The 16,444-nt window shown below is 44.6% G+C and overlaps 1 protein-coding gene across 4 annotated transcripts in view; it reads right to left on the bottom strand.

Moving 5' to 3' along the window:
• The window catches only part of LOC143284634 (filamin-A-like), a 200,330-nt gene that overhangs the window by 121,568 nt on the left and 62,318 nt on the right, over positions 1-16,444 (bottom strand). For 3 of the 4 annotated variants that reach the window (XM_076591504.1, XM_076591507.1, XM_076591505.1), the window contains one exon: positions 14,207-14,668. In XM_076591504.1, the coding sequence (XP_076447619.1) occupies positions 14,207-14,546 (340 nt within the window). In that variant the 5' untranslated portion in view covers positions 14,547-14,668. Of the gene's footprint in view, positions 1-14,206; positions 14,669-15,175; positions 15,305-16,444 lie in introns of those variants that run through there. The other variant, XM_076591506.1, reaches the window with a different exon arrangement.

Raw genomic sequence — 16,444 nt, 5'->3', positions numbered from 1 at the left:
TGGGAAGGCAGAGGAAGGGTTCGTTCGAAGATAGAAGGCCATGTTCATTCTCATTTCATTGCTCAGGATTACCAAACTAAGTTCATGACACTATCCATTGTCGGTAATATACTGACAGTAAGATAATCATGAAGGTGGTGATCCGAATATTGTACTTTCCTGTAAATACATTACGGTTTCTGACAGAGTGTAGTTATTATTCTGACACGCAGAACAATGTGCAAATGGCAACTGCAATGTTGCGTTTCCCTGTAAATATGGTTCAGTTGCTGAACATGTCCACAGACTGCGTAACCGGTAACAGGCAGAAGTTTTTTGTTTTGTTTTTTATTTGTTTGTAATTGGGGGTTTGTGTGTGTGTGTAGTTTTTTCTCTCCTAAATAAAATAAATATTTAGGGTCAGCGTGTGGGTGTGGATATTCTGAACAGAAAGGATAGGGGGGTGGGGAGGGCGAAACGGGGCAGGAAGGACCGGAAGTGAGAGTACTGGAGGGAAGGGTAAGAGTTCGAATCTGATGCAGGTTAAGTGCAGACATGGTGTGTGTAAATACTGTCAGATAATCATAACAAACAATCCAGGAGGCAGCATTCCGTATTTAACACGCGTAAATCTGCTGTGACACGATCGCAATGCAGTACAACAAGAGAACAGTGCACTACCGGTTCGCACTGCACTTTCAAACAGCGAATGACGGCTTCACCGCAAACTGTACCGAAAAGGATCTGAAGCCTCTGGCCCAGACTCCCACTTCTTTGCTGCACTTGCCACATCCTCCTCCTACAAAGAGGGCAAAGCTCTCGTGCTAGGCACGCACAGGCGATGGCTGCCTGGGACACCACGACCTGGATCCAAGTGGCAGGAATGTCATCCAATCAACGCGAGGCTCTTTAGGGCTCTCGTGCAAACAAGTCTCTCCAGACATGACGTGACGTGACTGACTGACAGCTGCTGAAGTCGGCGGCTGCATACTTCAAGCTTGAAAGCTGGTGTGACTTTTTTCTTTCTTTTTTTTTCTTTTTTTTTTCATAGGGAAAAGTTGGAAAGATTCTAAAATAGGAGAACTGTTTGTTGGGCGAGGAACAGGGGGCACGGTGGTGTTTTGTTTGTTTGTTTGTTTGTTTTCTGGAAAACAGAACAAACAACTTATGATAACCTATGGAAGTCTAATGCACTGGTGCAGATTGTTGATTCTTTTCCCAGATATTTTGGCGAGCAAGCCCGATGACCATATCACACTGCCTATAGCAGTCTCAAGCTCTCGGAACAAGGAAGAACAGATGGCCATGAGCGTGGAAACGATATAATTGAAGCCAGCCTTGTTCATGATTGATGTCCGGTATAGGCAGTGTGACTACTATATGAGTATACACTGACCAAAAAAAAAAAAGCTCCGAAAGAACCAACATAGGTTCCAGAAAAGTCGAGGGGGAAGTGGGCGCTTGACAGGCCGACATATGCCGACTCTGACAAATACAATGCTGACAAAACCTCTCCTGCACTGCTCCGAGTTTTAATACGTTAACCGCTTGAATAAAACCGTTTATTGTGCGAGTCTTTATAGCCTTTTCATATCCCGTAAAGTGTCTGTACACAACTGTGTGTGGACGTATGTTAATGTGTAATGTTCGTTCGTGCTGAGTGTGTATGCTTGTGTGCCGTCTCTTCGGGTTTTTGTTCTTGCTTGCTTACTTGTTTGTTTTGTTGGTGTTTTTGTCCCCTTGTTTGTTCTTTTGATCGTTCGTTCATTATTCAGTACTATTCTGCATGTTCACAAGCAGTCTCAAGTTATCCATTGCTGTAGAATGATCTCTACCCCATCAGAGACGTAATATCGATACAAGAGAGAGAGAGAGCGCGCGCACAACAGGCGCACACGAGACAAGAGAGCATCAAGCAAACCACACCCTCCACTCCCTTTTTTTTCCTAGCCACGTGTGCAGTGCAATCTGAACTTACACAAGCCGCCCTGTTTCCCTTCATTACACACACACACACACACACACACACACACACACACACACCACACACACACTTGCGCTCAAATGCAACGCACACACTCCTAAACAAAACAGCCCAGAGCCTATTGAATTCATCCCCTCCCCCCAACACACATTTTGAACACAGCTGTTGCAAAACGCTTTGAAAGTTCGCCATTGTACGCGCCTATTTCAAGTCCTCAAGTGGCGGTGACGCTGATTGCAATCAAAATTTCTGTATTTTCAAAACGCACAATTTTTTTATGCAAAGGTAAACACTGAAACGTCTGCCTGTCTGTCTGTCTGTCTTCCTGTATGCGTTGGGTTTTCCAGGACTGCTCAACCATGCAATACATGTACAAATTACCCTTCCTGTTGAATTTTGTGTCAGGTGAACAGAAAAATCAACAACACACATTTGTTTTCATATTTCCACCAACAGCTCGAGAACAGATTCTTTGGGATTCACGTCAAAACGTGTGATCTTATCAACTTAATCGAAATGTAGATATCAAAGATGGTGGAGGGGGGGAGAGAGAGAGAGGAATATATGGGGCGAGGGATCAGACAAAAGGTATGAAATTTCATTTCCCCCAAAAAAAATTCAAAATGCAAGTGTATCCTCAACGTAAAATGTATTACAAAAACAAAACCTAGCCTTGGTTAGTGTCTATGTTTCCCTGTCTGTGCCAAAAAAAAAAAAAGGATGGACAAGACATGGGGCTGGTGTATGGGTGAGGAATGAGGGGGATGTGAGTAGTGGGGGTGGGGAGGGGGTACAACAATGACGCAGGTGCACATGTGACGAGTGACACAAAACAGGGCTCCACCTAACATAAAACGCCAGTCCCGATCATTTAAGTATCCTTCTGACCCCCTTTCTGTTGGCAACATTCTTCTCTGAAGACCTTGTACTGTCCAGCTCTCCCTAGAGCTTATCGCTGGCATCGCAACAACGCTCCACTGACTTCGTTAATACGCGAGTCGCTTCCTTCTAAATAATCCTCCTGGCTACCGGAATGCCGACTGTCCCTCATTACAATGATACTCCTTGTGTCCGATCAGTTTTTCACGGCGTGAGTGAGACAACTTGAGAGTCAACGGCCACGGTTGTAATGAAGTCTGCGCGTGTCCAAGTTGCTCGCGTGCACACACACACACACACACACACACACACACACACATATATATATATATATATATTGTGAGCATATGTATGTTTGTGCGTGAGTGCCCGTGTATGTATGTACGTGCGCGCTTGCATGCAAGCGTTCATGCGTGTACATGAGGGCGAGACCTCGTGTTTGTCACGGTTCGATCAAGGCGTGTTCTTCCACAAATCATAGTGTATCTGACCGTGTAAAACAAACGCACAGACCACTGACGAACAGAAAGCAAGTGCATTTATCGAGAAAAGTACAGACGAAGAGAAAGCAAGTGCTTTGGACAAAGAAAGGCCACGCACGCGGGGAGAAACGGATCAAGGAGTCACCACGAACGCAATATCCCACCGCCAACAACACAGACTGCGTTGTGTCACTGTTGTGAGCCGCCTCTATCATCGGCATGCACGTTTCGGCAGCGTCTCCCTCCACTGACGTCAAGGAAACCAGCTCTCTGACACAGGCAGTCGCCGGCATCGACAGTGGGGACCAACCGGACAAAAACTCGCGATATTCATATGTTCGCAAGCACGTACGCATGCACACACACACACACACATACAGACGGGGAACCTGTACGCATCGAAGCGAAAACATTTCCTTTAAAAGCGGATCTGACATGTCTTGCACCAACGCATGCAGTGTGAGAGGCATTATTAATTGTCAAGAGATTCACTCTTCTCCATGTAATTATTTTACACACACACACACACACACACACACACACAGTGCGCGCGCTCACGCGACGTGGAATGACGTAGGGGTTTGCATTGTTTGTTTGTTTTTTAGGTGGGTGGGGGGGGTCTTTTTCAATCTGGAGAAGGAAAGCCATTTGCACCGAAAAATTGCTTCATGCCCACTTGTAATTCAAGCAATGTAAATATTATACTCTTACAAGTTATGTTTAAACAATGTTATGTATGCATCTGTGCATGCTCTGTATTACAAAGATCGGAGAGTAACGTGCAACTTTCTGCCGCTCTGAGAGAAATGTTTTTTTCGAAATGGGAGTATTTCCGTTCTTTCGTCTTTTCCTTCTTTTTTCATGTTTGTATTCTGGATGAAAAAGGGACAAAAACTCCAACTTGATACGTCAACATATAGCAATGTATATCGTGTCGGATGGCAAGAGGCAGGAGGGGCTGATTCTGCCAAATCATCAAAACAACAGTATGAATTGTGTTGAACTGTAATACATTTTCCCTTAACTGATCTGTTGCGTTTGGTACCCGTGAACGCCGAAAAAAAGGCATTTTTGACTGGGATGAACTTGATGTAGGCGGGATGGGGGGGGGGGTGATAAGACAACCGATGTGTTGGTCCAGGCGTTTGCATTACAAAAAAAAACAACTTCTCGGATTAGGAAATAACACAATAAAAAAAAAACATATATAAAGAAATAGTTTATGCATGTGTGTTGTGTGTACAACAAATCAGAACGACAGCGGGAACGCTCAGTCAGTCCAGATATTATTCTCCCCATGGAAAAATGACGCCTTAAAAATGTAAACAGAAATGCTGTACGAACCAATGAATAGACCGGCAGATTCTATACTGTATAAAGTTCTCCCCTTATGACGCTTTTCGAACACTTTTTTGTCAGCGGTTCAGCTGTCAGTGTGTGACATGTCAAACCGTACACAGTAACCCTGTCTGCAAGTAACCCCAAAGAACGCCAGACAGCACAGCTATGACAGACGACTCAGTGACTCATAGTTTCATATGAACATGCGTTCCATCCACGTGGACCGCATACACAACTGGAAAAAAGGTTAAAAGTAAAAGTACTTGATGGGCAGTTTGCCAAATGGAGTTTTTCTAGCACGAGTTTTCACATTGATAATGTTATCACCAGGACAAAATGTATGCGACAGACAAACGGAGAGAGAAAGGGACGTGGGGGCGGGGGTGATGAAAGGCAGAGATGAATGGTGGGGAAAGCTCAGAAAGGGAGAGGGCTAGAGACACAGAGAGAGAGGGGGGGGAGAGGAAAGAGGGGAGGGAGGATCATTTCAAAAGCGACTGGAACGGAGGTTTGAGGAACGAAAGAAAAACCTCTCCACTGGACTTATCAACAACAGATGGCCGGTAAGTGGAACCGACGGACGCTAAACTGACTTGGGAACATAATATTTCAGTGGTATGTACTGTACGCCTATATCATACAAGACATGGCAGGAAAAAACAAAGTGCACTGCATTTTCTTTCTCCATCTGGCAATGTGGACATAATATATCAGCCTCACTGCGAATTCTTCAACGATAACTATGTTTTGCCATTTCAGAAATGCTCAGTCTGAATCTTGTCACTGCATACCTTAAATGTCTATGTGGATTCATCAGTAAATACGTTTCGGTGTGAGGGAGGGATATATTATATAGAAAAACGGGGAAGAGGGTACCGAGAAAAGGGGCGAGAAGAGAAACCGTACTGCCTCAACAACACACGCTGCAAACCCAGTCACCGCCAGTTCGGGCTGCTTTGCTATCCTAACACCTAAGCCCACCCAGAGAAAAACAAAACAAAAGCAAAACAAATAACTGATCATACGGACACAGGAGCAAAAAACAGTGCCAGATACCCTATTCGGTTGTGTTACTGAGCTACCGGTAAAACTACCTGACGAATTCAGCTGGTCTCAGTCATAAATGAAGCAGTCATTGGCGTTTTATGGTACCTGCAAAACCCCTCCGCTTGTAGGGGGCCGAGTTTTGGGGCAGGTCTGCCAAAGCAATTCTCCCACCTCATACTTCCCACTGGAGACCTCATGAACAATGCTTCCCTTGCCTTTCACGGCCCATGCCATTAAAGGGGGTTTACACAATGGGCTGCCGGATTTCCACCCACGGTCTTTAACTGTGTTTTTAAGACTGCAGATTTATCCACAGTGGTTTTCGGTCTTTGAGCCTTAAAGCCACATACCCTAACTACCTCTCCTGCCCCTGATGTAGGTCGCTGTAGCTTTTTATAATGTTTTGTTGGAACAGATCCTGAATCAAATCCATGTACGCTCTTTCACTATTTCCATCCCTAGATAATCAGTTACTTTTTTTTCACAAAGTATTTCTTGAACTAGATTAATACACCATCATAAACACTGCTCATTTATCTGTATCACCGTTCCAGAGGCATTTATCAACATCCATACAGAAAGCTCTGTCACGGTTCGCTGACTGCTGGCAGACTGATCTTCAGAATGTATTAACTCAACCCACCATAACGTACTGTGACTGATCCCCACCTGTGTATTCATTAATCACCATGATGTAAAACCCCGCCTACCCATCTTCACCACACGATCTGTCTGTGTTATGAAGTAGTATTAAAACATTCACTGACACTGGATGGATGGATGTACATCTCTTCCACTGGTCATGAAGACCTAGCAAATGTAAAAATAGAAACTGGTGGCTAAATATTACCCATGACTAAATTTGTTACACAAATCACCTTCATTAGGTATACAATTAATGGCTCTCTCTCTCTCTCTCTCTCTCTCACACACACACACACGGCTAAGGTCACACACACACACACACACACACACACACACACACACACGGCTAAGGTCCTTTATTTCAGATTCTGCTCCCCCCCCCCTTTATTTCAGATTCTGCTCCCCCCCTACCCCGCCCCTCTCTCTCAGAATCAACAACTATGAAGCATTATGCTTCGAGTATTTTTGATAACGCAGCCCTCAGCAAACAAACATTTCACTTACATAGGTAAGGTCTTTTCAAAAGGTGCAGTTTACGTCAAATGATTGCAAAGTGGTCTGATGGATTTTTTTTTTAAATCGGTATTTATATAAAACGTTATGAAGTGTTTATGACAAAAACCAGCTGGCTCGATCTTTACTCCTACCACACTTCTCTATCTCTCTCTGAATAAAGTCCTGAAGCAGTGAGAAATCTGATATATTTGTGGGCGTGCAGGCTGCTCCAGTTTTTGAGTCGCATTCAAAGCCATAGTGTCCAATGACGTTATGAAACTATTAGTCACCATTGCAAAATTCTCTCTCTCTCGCTTTGGCTCACGAAATTCCACAAAGCAAAAATATCACCAAAAGCATGAAAAATAAACACCCTGGATAAATAAAGGCTGACCGAGTCCAGCTCTCATCGGAAAACTACCGAGTAAAAGATTAGAACGTAGCTATACACCAGAGGAAGGGTTAGAACAAGCAAACAAACAAAAAAAGCAAGCAAACCAACCCACAATGTATATACAAATAAACATCGCCAAAACAAACAACGCTGTAATAAACGGATCAATCACATCGCTGATCTAACTATCCCCACTGTGAGAAAAGCGTGTGAAGCCACCACCACCACCACCACTACCACTGCTACCGGAAGCCCCCTCTCCCGTTTGCATCTATCGACTCGGACCAGCTCTACAGAGGACAGACGAGGAGCTGGTGTCTCCACCGACAACCGCCTTTGATAGCATGTCCAGTTTCCTCCACTGAGCAGCCCTGCAAACACTGAGTGTGCATTCATTGCCACCAGCCTCCGCCACGCGACCCAGCCGGCCCTGAGGTCGTCTGCCCCAGGCAACAGGGGCCCGTCTGTCCCGGGGAAACAGAAGCCGCGAGTCAGTTCACCCGTCATCCCTCATCCTGGGCAGGATGTCGTCACTCGACAGCGAGTGACTGACCGGCTTGTTCGGAGTGACGTGGTTCTTTGTGTCGTCTCCCGCGTGCGCACGTGCCCCTGTTATGGAATGTTATGTCTCCGGAATGATATTGCTTACACTGCCAGTTTCGATGGTACTGTGCAATGCTGGTCTTGAAACTGCTTACGCTACCGGTTTTGTTGGAGTCTTTGTGTTCTTCAAATTGCTGACATTGCCAAATTTGTTCGTTCATGATGTTCGATGCTGGAAGGTCGCGATAATGCTCCAAATGAAATGAAATTATGGTGCTTAGAGCCACGCCGACCACTAAGGCCATCGCGATAATGCTCCGAAATGCTTGCAGTTTCACAGCAAGCAAATTACATCTCAGTCTTGCCAAGGCATCGATTTAATTTACATTATACTTCTAGAAATGGCAAAGACTGGAGGGGGAAAACCGATGGAACCAAAAAAATAAGACTTAAAATTACTCCATCAAATATCGATCGCCTCTGCTGGACATACTCCGATGCCTGGTGACAGGCAGTGCAAGCGAACGATTCATCTCAAAATATATGTTTTTGAAAAAAAAAATACTGCCAAAATATGTAAGTGAAGCCTTATCTGGTTTTCTCCAAAAGGTCGGGTTCCTTAGAACTCCACCAGAACTCAATGACGTACAAAACTGCGACAAAGACTGTGCAAACCCACCACTCAGTGACAGAGTCCTCATATATGCAGTGATAAAAAGCCACCTTGTTTCAGATTCAAGATCCCTGCAAGCAGCTACAAAAGCTAATCTCTCCCCCTCCTTCTGCATGTGGTTACTTTCCGAAAAACAATTATGCCGATGCGGACTGCGGGACTTACATCACGTGCAGTGCTACAACAGCACAGTAGTACACTCACCTGAATCATCTGATATGAAGCATTCGTGTATTTTTGACAACTCGCCTTTAATTAGCTAGAGAACTGATTGAGATCAATACAAATAAATGAAAGGGGTTTAAAACAGTCCACACCACTTTATAGCAGCACCCAACTAGCAATGTTCAAACTAAGGTCTGCGTTGATCCGTTCAAACTGTTCACCCATCTTTGCGCCCACGTCTGTACCCTGCACATCTACTGTGTATTTCTCCCTGGATCTCTCAATGCCATCTGCTCTGGCAACGCTCCTTGCTCAGTGGGCTGTCGCTGAGCGTGGACGGCAGATCAATTAATCATTGACCGGCTTCTCTTTTCTCGTGTGGGGGCAGGTACGTAACTGTTTTGAGGGAAGTCTTACAGTTTGTGAGAGAGAACCTGAAGCAACATAGGCCTACAGCGAGAAAGGCCGTGGGGAGACGTGGGTGTAAGGGAGATGGGTACCGGCGCGATTCAGATACATGTTTTTCGTAGGCAACTATTATTGTTGTCGATGTTTTTGCATTCACCGTACACATTTCTCGCATGCTTTCATATATCAGTGCACATGTTCATGTTCACCCCTCACTCTTTCTTTTCAAGTCCACTTTCACTCACTCTTACCACTCCTCTCCCCGACTCGCACACTCTCCCATCGTCCCACCCCTGTACGGTACCCTCCTGCGGTGAAAAATGCGTTCTTTGAGGTCAACACAGTGCTGATAGAGGTACAGCAGAGGCCACAGAGGGTGGGAGGGGGGGGGGGGGGTGTCGACACGCATTAACTCAGTCAACGTCGTATCAACCACCACTGCACTCACCCATCTGAAAATCGCATTCAAAGCGCTAGACAGGCGGGTTCGGGCTGGGGGTTGAGGTCGGAGCAGGGAGGCGAGGAAAGGGGGGATGAGGGGAGATGGAGCGAAGGGAAGGTCACTAGTGACTTTTCAGAACACAGCAATCATCACCAGCACAGGTCATAACGGTCGCGGTGAAAACTGACAGATGACTGATGCTGTCCTGGGCCGTCAAACACAAATGGCACACACCCTTCTCTATGCTGTCAGATGCACGTCTGGGTGAAATTCTGGCGTGTAGCACCATTTGATCAGACTGAAACTATTTGGGGAAGCTGTGCCGGGGGAAAAATAGCCAATTTGTAGAAACAAACAGTCCCATAATTAAAATATTGTTTAAGGCACTTTCAAGTACTTAATTACTTGATTAAAATTTTTAAAGCATACCAGCTTTATACTACCAATGGTAAAGGGGCGCTTTCGTTAAAAAAAAAAAAAGTTGTTTTCCAGCCCCTGATTTTTTCAGCTAGATATCTTCTTCCTCGATTTCCTGAGTTCTGAAGATAAACTCTTGCGCCTGAAACATACATGTATCAAGGAACGGACGCGTGAAATTTCAGCCAATGGCACCGGACGGTATCATGAACAAAAACCTTTAAACTAAAGACACCATCTAGCTGGTTTTAATCAAGACGCCTCAAAAGGACGGGCCGTTATGGACACGACGTTTCAAAGGACAGGACACATCACTCTTTTCTGCGCAAGGTATGCGTGAGGCTGTAGAGGTCTTGCCTCCAAGGAACACAAGCTGATGAATTACTCAGCAAGCCGGCAATTCATCAAGGCAACCGGGAGTTACAATCTGATGAATCATAGATCGCTGTGGACCACCTTCATGTCTCCATGCTGAATGTATGACCCAACCACATGGTCTCTACCTACCTACGTCGGTAAACTAGTAACTTGAGTGTGTGGGAGCTGGAAAGAAGAATGTAGGTCATAATTCTCCCACCTCACCCGCTCTCTTTCTCTGTGTGTGTGTGTGTGTGTGTGTGTGTGTGTGTGTGCGTGTGTGTGTGTGTGTGTGTGTGTGTGTGTGTGTGTGTGTGTGTGTGTGTGTGTGTGCGCGCGCGCGCGCACGCGTGTGTGCGTGTGTTTGCATGTGCGTGCATGTAAGTGTGTGTGTGTGTGTGTATGTGTGTGTGTGTGTGTGCTAACTGTGCATGACTGTTTCTGTGCTCAACAAAGTACTAAAAACTATTTTGTCAGTTTTCATCAACAAACATTTAAAAAGCACTAATATATTATGACAAGGAAAGTGGAATATGTAAATTCTCTGCAACGTCGCCTCTTTAAAGTTTAAATGCGAAGCAACCTGAGCATGCACATCTCAGAGATAAAGTGAACAGACTAAATGATATGACCAATTAAAATCAATTTCATGACAAGCATACATATTTCACTTTAATGATCTTTTGTACAATCCACTACTTTGTTAATTAATTATTTCAAACTGTCAGCAAATACTGAAAGAGTCAACAGGAATCACTGTTATGTAATATACACCTAGTAATAGTTAAGCAACACTCAACTATATCCTGCAAAGTACTATAGTTGTCGCATGTGGTTTGGGGTGAGTGAGAGAGCAGTAGATTTGTGGAAGGGCTTTCCAGGCCAGAAGTGGAAAATGCACTTCCATTCCATGTGGGCCTGTCAACACACTATGCCACCGCCCACTTGCCATAAAAGCCCTTTGTCAACTCTCCACACACCCCTGTCAGCGTACATGCTGTACACCCTCCAAAATGTGTGCCACTTTCCTCACACATAGCTAAACACTCTAAAAACACACCTGCGCTTCTCTCACAACTTCTGTCTTGTCAGCTTCTTTAAAGACTATCAATAATGCGGTGTACTGAGAGTGAAGATTGGAAACTACTCTCATACATTAAAATTATCTTCTTTTTTCAGCCAGAGCAGTCAGTCTGCTCTATGGTTTATTGCAATAATGACTACTGAGGAGGGGGAGCACATGCTTTGAACAAACCTGTTTGGGATCAACTTATCTGGGTAAAATCATTATCTCCTATGGAGTATATCTGAATTAAGTGCCCTATTTGCATATACGTGTTCATGTGCTTCCTGCATGTGCAAGGTGTGTGTGTGTGTGTGTGTGTGTGTGTGTGTGTGTGTGTGTGTGTGTGTTTATGTCTATATTCTGCAATATTCAACATTTGCATTCTAATAATCATCTGCAATTCTACTCAGCTCTTTGTTGGGCAAATAAAACAAAACAAATATCCTTTTAAATACACAACTATTTTCCTCTTTTTTTTCATGAAAACAACTGTGTCGATCCATTTTATATAAATTCCTATTGTCAAAGCCCAATAGAAGAAAATCAGTATATTCAATATTTCATGATCACTTATTTTGTACTGTTCTGTGTCTCAATATCTTTTATATATATATATATATATATATATATATATATATATATATAGCATGTGTTGTGTGTGCTTTTGCATTTACATATGCAGGGCTCCAACTCAGGAAATTTAAAATCCCTGACATTGTAGGGGAGTCTGGGGACATGCTCCCCTGGAAATCTTTTTAAATTTACATTGAAAATGGTGCAGTCTGACACAAATCAAGCACATTTATTGCACATTACTGCCATCATAAATCTACAATTCACACAGAGCACCTCCTATCTTTCATCTACAGGGATGAACAATATTCCAAGTTATCACTCCAACTCAAAAGCAAATAAGACATTCAGTTCAGATGCTCTTGTAGCTGCCACTCGCTGAAATTTTATTTTTTTGCTGAATTGTTTTTTTCCCCACTGAATCTCATTTTTACTTTTCACTGAAATCAGTGAATTAGCTGAAAAGTGGGAGCCCTCCATATGTGTGTACATGTATGCATGTGCATCCACTAAGTTTATTAAATATGTAAGAATGATCTTCAAAAATATAATCTAATCCAGTTTACAGCAAATAGTTGTAATCTGTATATATCAACTAAATATGTTCTGTATATTGTACATATATATATATAAATATATATAATTGTGTGTGTGTGTGTGTGTGTGTGCGCGCGCGTGTGTGCGTGTGTGTGTTTGTGTGTGCATGCACTTGCACATGTGTGTGTGTGTGTGTGCATGTGTGTGTGTGCATGTGTGTGTGTGTGTGTGTGTGTGTGTGTGTGTGTATGTGTGTCTGTGTGTGTGTCTGTGTGTGTGTCTGTGTATATGTGTTATGTGGTTCAAAGGGAAAATGTACCAAAGAACCTCACCTACTGAGAGAATCGACATAGTCAAAAGCAAGCAACAAAGACAGAAACTATAAACAAATATATATAAACGATAAAAATCTTAGATCAAAACAGTCATGCCTGCTTGGTGAGGTGTGGTTTTCAATGCAATCCCACTGTTATGAAAAGAGGGGAATAATGGAAATCTTTTCACCAACAAAAAAAATTCTTTATCAATGTGTCAAACACTAAAAATTACACTGTCGTCAAACAAACAGCAACTAGTCTGTCCTGCTGAAAGGAAACCCCTTCCTGTCAATTGTTACTGGCTTTGTCAATTTGTTAGGTGTGTACACAGACACACACACACAAAAAAAAGAGGCAAGGTCCTTTCACTTTTACATTTCATTGACAGTGGTATTTGTAGGTAAGGTGGCCTGTAGTAAAACAGCTGTACAATCCCTCCATTACTCCCACTCCTGAGAATGTGTTGTCAGCTACACAAGCACCTCCCTATCCCCCTCCCCAACCCTCCTACGCCTACCCCCACCCACCTACCCCCACGCCCCCAACCCCAACCCACCCCACCCCAGCACAGGAGACCGGTGAAGATAGTGAGTGTTGGATATAATATGCAATGTTAGTAGTTTTTTTTCTGAAAAAACTCCTGGGAAAGAAGGTCTGGCCTTACAGCAAGTTTGTTTTTACCCCTGGAGAAAGCAGCAAAAAAAAGTTGACCTGCTAAAGGAAAAATATGAGAGAGAGACAGACAGACAGACAGACTGACAGACAGACTGACAGACAGACAGACAGAGACAGAGAGATTGTGTGTGTGTGTGTGTGTGTGTGTGTGTGTGTGTGTGTGTGTGTACTCTGACAGTGAGCGATGCGCAGGTAGCGGTTAAACTGGTTAGACGAGGGTAGCCGGCCGACCCGTACCGGCGGCCTATCACTTTACTCTTCAAATCACAATCACATCCGCGCTGCACTATGCCTTGTCCTTTAGTTTTCCTAAGTCACCTTAAAACGCATATCCTCCCCCTTTACAAATGCTTCATCACAGCGAAGCAATTTTCTGAACGACAGAAAATCGATCTACGTCTGCCTGCGCATGGTTGTTAGGCTGCTGTACGCTACGCTGCGCTACAACCTGTTCAGGTGTGCGGGGACAAGTTTCGTGTCGCCCGGTCCCTGACCATAATAATTAGTCAAAAAGAAAAAAGAAAAAAATGCATGACTGTCTTATTTGAGATATTTTCTTCTCTCGTCCAACGCTCGGTAAGAAAGCAAATTTATCAGCTCCGTGTCGCACGGCCTTCACGGCCACTGGCATAGCAGACGGCAACAAGCGAGGCATAGCCGTGCGTCACAGTGAGTGAATGGCTGTGCCCACCTCGAAAATGGGACAGACATGACAGCGCTCGCTTCAAACAGAAAAAGAACATGCACGACTCTACGTTGACATAGAACAAGAAATTAATCCACTTACCGATATTGACAATCTTTATTCCTTCGTCGTGCTCCAGGAACTCAAGTGTCATAGTAACATTTTCCAGCTTTTGGGTGCGGAAGTTTGGTCGCTTGTTGACACGTTTGAACTTCTTCCCTGACAGCACTTCAACCAGCGCTACAAGTCGCAAACCGTCGGAAAAATCCGACTCCAGGTCTGCTATGGCCTTGTTGACCGTCTTGAGATGTTCGTTGGCCCATCTCGTAAAAGTATTCTTTTGAATAATTTTCCATTGCGCGTCCTCCGCGAGCTCACGCTCCGTGCTGGTCATCTCTGCGTGTTCGAAGCCGGCCTCTCTTTCGTCATTATTTGCATGCATCGTGCTTATTTATCCCCCTTGGGTGACCCACTTGAAGAATGCCGACTGCTGACTGGCTGGGAGTGTCACCCGCCTCGTCTGCTACCGCTCTTTCCGCTCGCTGCTCCTTCTGGCCTCCAACCCTGAAAAACACAACACAACAAGGTTTGTACAGACTTTGCTGATCAACCAAATGCTCAGACGTGACGAGCCTTAACGAGGGGATTGATAAACAAAGGGGATTCAATATATAACAGCCTTTCTGTCTTCTGCTTATTGCGTCGTCTGCTACCGGAAGAAGCAGACGACATGTTTCCGTGAGAGCGACATAAACTTTTGGTTTTACCTCTCGTGGCCACAATGACTTTTCTGTGTTCCTAAAAGAGACTGAAACAGTCTTTCTCACATCCATAACATTGCACCGAATGATATGCTACGCGCCTCACCTCTTTTATAAATTATAGCTAACGGAACGTGGTGTACATTAAGGAAATACTAACAGGAAAACGTCACACACGTTTCATCGATCAGTTATTTGCCCCTTGGCATGCCAGTTCAAGGAAGACTGGTTTTGGTTTATAACACGAAAAGTTGCGCTGCGGAAAGCGCTTCGATTCCACAAGCTGTGTGCTGAATGAAAACGACTCTACCTCTTTCGGGAGAAAACTGGGGTCTGACAGATGTTGGAGTGAGACGAAGTGAAAAAAGGTATGAAAGACCGGCCCACTGACGCTCACAACCCTCCTCCCTCGTCACAGCCTCGACAGGGCTCGAAGGAAGGTGTGCTGGGCTGCTTGTTTGCTCTCCTTCAACAAAATTGTTCACACACGCGCTTTCAAATGCATACCTCCACACCAATCCCACTGTGAACCCCCCGACAACTTGCACAACAAGTCGTATTTGTTTTAGAGAAGAACTGAAACACACGCACGAATACTCGCACAGACACACACACACACACACACACACACTCTCTCTCTCTCTCTCTCTCTTTCTCACTCCCGCACGCACGCACACACACACACACACACACACACACACACACACACACACACACACACACACACACACACACACACACAGACTGATTATGCGCGCCTGACTGACTATGCATGCAAACGCGCCTACGCGCACATATGCACATCTATCCAGGCTCCCAACCTCACACACACACACACACACACACACACACACACACACACACATACACACACACTGACACTGACACACACTTCTTGGTCTTAGCACATTCTCTCTCTCTCTCTCCCTCTGTCTCTCTCCCTCTCACCGATTATGCATGCAAACGCGCCTGACTGACTATGCTTGCAACTTGACGCGCCTACGCGTACATATGCACATCAGTCTATCCTCCCGATCTCGCACACACACACACACACACACACACACACACACACACACACACACACACACACTCGCACATATGCACATCAGTCTATCCTCTCTCTCTCTCTCTCTCACACACACACACACACACACACACACACGCGCGCGCGCGCGTGCGCGCGACACTCACACTCACACTGACATACACACATACACTCGCACATATGCACATCAGTCTATCCCGTCCCGATCTCTCTCTCTCTCTCTCTCTCTCTCTCTCACACACACACACACACACACACACACACACACACACACACACACACACACACAGAGTTTTCATGACCCACAAAGTAGTTTGCTATCAGAAATGGTATTTGGCTTATGTGACTCACTTGATAACGCTAAAAATACCGTTCGTTATCATTTTTCCGACATCTTCTAAAACAAACGGACGGCTTATTATGACAATTGGAAGCAGGTGATCAGTGATTCCCGAAATTGTCAGGATAGATAGCTTTTGGTTTTGTTAGAGATAACAAGCATAACATCTCACTTATTAAATATCAATAACG

This window comes from Babylonia areolata, chromosome 8 (assembly GCF_041734735.1).
Source record: "Babylonia areolata isolate BAREFJ2019XMU chromosome 8, ASM4173473v1, whole genome shotgun sequence".
In the NCBI taxonomy this organism is placed as follows: Eukaryota; Metazoa; Mollusca; class Gastropoda; order Neogastropoda; family Buccinidae; genus Babylonia; species Babylonia areolata.
This window is presented reverse-complemented; position numbering and strand designations above follow the sequence as displayed.